The sequence below is a fragment of the Melanotaenia boesemani genome, chromosome 17, assembly GCF_017639745.1.
Source record: "Melanotaenia boesemani isolate fMelBoe1 chromosome 17, fMelBoe1.pri, whole genome shotgun sequence".
Taxonomy (NCBI): Eukaryota; Metazoa; Chordata; class Actinopteri; order Atheriniformes; family Melanotaeniidae; genus Melanotaenia; species Melanotaenia boesemani.
This window is the reverse complement of record NC_055698.1, coordinates 22,225,992-22,229,969: the sequence shown is the minus strand read 5'-3', so window position 1 is coordinate 22,229,969 and position 3,978 is coordinate 22,225,992. Positions and strand designations below refer to the sequence as shown.

General features: G+C 40.3%; 1 protein-coding gene across 2 annotated transcripts; it reads right to left on the bottom strand.

Annotated features, from left to right (window-relative positions):
- Positions 1 to 529: 529 nt before the first annotated feature.
- Positions 530 to 1,767, bottom strand: si:ch211-153f2.3 (protein FAM167A). 2 transcript variants are annotated; one of them, XM_042011513.1, is made up of 2 exons: positions 1,311 to 1,767; positions 530 to 1,021 (listed from the first exon to the last, which is right to left on the bottom strand). In XM_042011513.1, the coding sequence occupies exons 1-2, from the start codon at positions 1,542 to 1,544 to the stop codon at positions 899 to 901; spliced, it is 357 nt and encodes a 118-aa protein (XP_041867447.1). In that variant the 5' UTR covers positions 1,545 to 1,767; the 3' UTR covers positions 530 to 898. The 2 variants fall into 2 exon arrangements, with proteins under 2 accessions (XP_041867447.1, XP_041867448.1); XM_042011514.1 differs by having other exon boundaries at positions 1,321 to 1,767.
- Positions 1,768 to 3,978: the final 2,211 nt, after the last annotated feature.

The following is a 3,978-nucleotide window of genomic DNA, read 5'->3' as shown; positions in this document are numbered from 1 at the left end:
ACTGTTCCTTCTCATTACACCCTTTTAAAACATCAAATTACTCCTTTAAGTTAACATCAACTGACAGAGGATTGTACAAATCCTGCATTAAAATTGAACCTAAAGGCAACCACTGACATTGTGTTTAGCGAGCCTTTACTGTGTAGATAAATATTAATTTGTGTTGTACATTCATATGATCCTATCAGTGATAAAACAATGTATCTATGTACTGCATGCTCACTGACATTTTCAGCTGTAACATAAAGAATCAAATCAGTGCATCAGCAGGAAAGCCTGCAGTTATTGCATCTTGATGTGAACTGTGCAGATGCAGTCTGCAGACAGAATGACTGTTGTTGATTTTACTTCCTAGTTTGTAAACCGTAGCTGCTAGTAAAATACTTGTATTTAAAGAAAATGTAAACAAAATAAGCTGTAATAATTTGGGAGTGAGATGTGAACTCTGAAATTACAGGGGGTTTTTCAAACAGGTGCTGTGCTGCAGTGTTACAGTATGTCAGCCCAATAAAGATGCAAAGACGTTGACTCAATTTCTATATTTTATTCATTATCATCTTGTCTTTACATTCATTAAGCTTTTTTCTTGACCCAACAAAGAAGTAATACAGTTTTCTCCAGCACAAGTCTGTATAAGTGCAAAACAACTTTGAAAACATAAGGCAATATCACACATAAGCTTCCTTTTCCCCTACCTCAATTATTTTACATGCAGCTGGTCTAGATTGTTATAACAGTGACACGACTGATTGCTAAGAACCATTATCAAGAACAAATGTCCTCAATCTTGATGATTAGAGTCATTTCCTTGTCCAACATGGATTCCAATGACACCACACTTTTTTTCCTTTGTTGCTCTCAAATTCTCCCTAGGGCAGATGTAGTCTGCTGGGGCTAATTACTGCTGATCTTTCCCTTCTACCTCCAGCCCACCAAAACTCTCCCTCCTCAGTCTTTGGATCTCTGTGTTGAGCCCCAGCAGTGTTTGAGCCAGCTGGAGGTCCTGAGTGCGCATTTCCAGCTGCATGACAACAATGAAAAGAGGGAGTGATGTATACACTTCAGTGGAGACACAAGAACTAGTCCTAGTCTTTGCTTTCTTTGCACCATCTGTGCTTTTAATGTTTTATGTAAAGCACTTTGAATTGTCTTGTACACAGAATGTGACAAACAAATAAACTTGCCTTGACTTTCCACTGAATTTTCTTTATTGATTAGTAACTGACATTTCTTAACATGACAACTAATAATTATTTTCGGGTGAAGAAGAAAAGGTTAAGATATGAAACGGTAGTAGTAAAAGAGCTCACCAGTTCAGACCGCAGCCAGGTTATCGCTCCATCTATCTGTGCCCGCCGCAGCTCTTCGTTTGCCTGGTAGCTCCTGCTCACACTGAGGGGTCTGACGCTGCAGCCTTGGGTCTCCAGGTCTTTAGGATCTGCTCTGGACTCTGCTGTTCCTCTGAAGGCATTAATCAGTTTGTTTTTTATGTTCTCCAGAACCAAAGTGGAGAGTGTATCCTCACTGTGACTGTCTCGATCCATGTTTGGGATGTACAAAGGTTTGGGCAGGTGCTTACCTCCCAGGTTAGTTTAATCTTTATCTGATAAAGTTTGGAAGTTCTGTCTGTTTTTTTTTGTTTTTCTTTCTTATTTTAAGTTTTCCTGCCCCTATTACAGATCTGTTTCGAATCAGTTTTCCTTCTTAAATGAGCACAACTCTACTGTAGAAGTTCGTGTGCTGTCTCCCGAGTAGCTCTGGTCAACCCTTTGCCTTCCTGGTGCTAAACTGGCTTGTTTTGTCATTGTTACTATGGAGAAACACCCACTGCCTGCACCTCCCTTCTCTTTCTCCTCCTCCTCCTTTTGGTAACCCTAATAAGAATGGTGGAAGATCTTGGACAAAGACTATTGTTGCCTCCAAAAAGAACTGAAAAGACCCCTCCATCCAGTGGCACCACACCCTCCCCCCTTTCACTATTTCTCCTTCCCAGCAAATCCTGCCCCCATACAATTCTAGTGTGAGAAATGTGCTGTGATAGAGCTTTCTTTGGAAAAAAAAAAAAGCCCATGTGTAAATCTGTGTGTGTGTCTACATGTATAGCACACAGAAACTCAATCAAACCCCCAGTGGACTTTTTCACTGCTTCTCCCTAAATAAGACCTGCTTGTCAGCTTAGAGATGGGACAGGTTGAGCAAGGAGCAGACACAGCCTCAGTGTTAGCTGATTCAGAGGCACAAAAGCCATCCTACGGTGAAATATAACCAGACCCTTTGTGCCCAAGTTAAGTCCTTTCCCCTCTGGGGTTTTTGTGGGATGGTTTTTGGCAACTGTGAGCAGCTTTTGTCCCTCCTGACTTCTGTATAGAGATGAGACAGGGGTCCAGTGGGTCTCCCTGCCTAACTTAGGAGTCAGTGAGAAGTGAGAGGGCACATTTGGAGTCCACATCGCACTTAGTCAATGCTTTCAAGTGCACAGCTTTGAGGACACTTTGTGCTCTTTTTCAGTGCGATGTCACAGGAAACAAAGGGATGCAGTATGAAGGAAACAGACTAAGTGATGTTCAACAGCGTAGTCACTGCCAAATTCTTCTCCACACTTCTCCACACCAAAATGGCTTTGGTTTGCAAGTCAGTCATACAGTAATGTGCAAAAATGGATGGATGAGCATTCAGAAGAGTGAGAGGGAGCAGTTTTACTTGTCAGAGCTCATAAGATGTGAGCTATGACTCCATTTGTGCTGAGGTCTGTGGAGCGTGATAAGAGGTTGGAGGGATTGGGCCGCCAGTCTTGAAGGTCAAGGCAGCAGGGCAGCAAACTATATGAAACAAACTATAGAGACCAACAGATGTTTTCTTGTGACAGCCAACATTATTGTTCAAGAAGTTTTTTAAATTAGACAGAGCGTGACCATAAGGATGCCTGGATAATTGGTCTCAGCAAATATGCCACAGTGAAGTTGGAGGGAGTGTTGACGGTGGTTTGATTTAGACAACAAAGGCTTTTGTTTAAACTAAACAACAGTAAGCATTTCCTTTTATTTTTTTACTCCAGACATGGTGCATGGTGCAATGTCATTAAATATCACAAAAAGTTTAAGTGACGCCTCCAACATAAATTAAACAAATGCTTCGATAATAATTCAGGATGTATATTTTCTTGGACAGAGGTGCAAATTTATCAACGATAAAACAACAAAGTTTTTTGTTTGTTGGAAAATATAATACTCAGTCTGATTTTAATACCATTTATAGGAAAGTTTAGACAGTGGGTGGACTGGCATGTTTACTTTACAGTTTCCTTTACTTTTGAAAATGACATTAATTGTCTAATTTCTGCTGGTTAGACTTCTTGCCTATTTTCATAATGCAGCAAATGTTTTCAAGGGGGTGGCATGTCTCGACCCTTACAGAGCAGAAAGTGGTTTGGTTATGTGTTGTTGTGGGGAATAAAAGGATGTCAGCTGAGGGTGTTATATTTTGCTCCAAAACTTGTAAATACTATTTACCATTACTGGTGGCTCACAGATGTGCAAGTTACTCATGCTACTGACACTAATGAATCCACATACCAGAAATCCACATGCTGGATCTTGAATTCTGTGCTGATAACAAGCAACATGATCCTCTCTTCTTCAGCCCAAAGAATGTATATATAAATGGTGGGATGGTGTATGGGGTGTTCTGCACCTCATTATTGTCGTGGCAACAACTGAATTACAGGGGTTGCTACAGTTGCCAATTTCAACATAGAATCCAAAACTTTGCCATTGATGCCAATATATATATATATATAGAGAGAGAGATAGATAGATAGATAGATAGATAGATAGATAGATAGATAGATAGATAGATAGATAGATAGATAGATAGATAGATAGATAGATAGATAGATAGATAGATAGATAGATAGACACCAATTAGTCCGTTATCTCTCAGCTAACGTTGCTGCCCTCTAGTGGGAAACTAATGTACCTG

What these genes read in the sequence shown, in the direction of transcription:
- si:ch211-153f2.3 (XM_042011513.1), bottom strand. Translation starts at nt 1,544, where the DNA reads ATGGATCGAGACAGTCACAGTGAGGATACACTCTCCACTTTGGTTCTG. An exon ending in CCTGGCTGCGGTCTGAACTG is followed by an intron (nt 1,022 to 1,310) that starts GTGAGCTCTTTT and finishes GTTGTCATGCAG; the next exon opens with CTGGAAATGCGCACTCAGGA.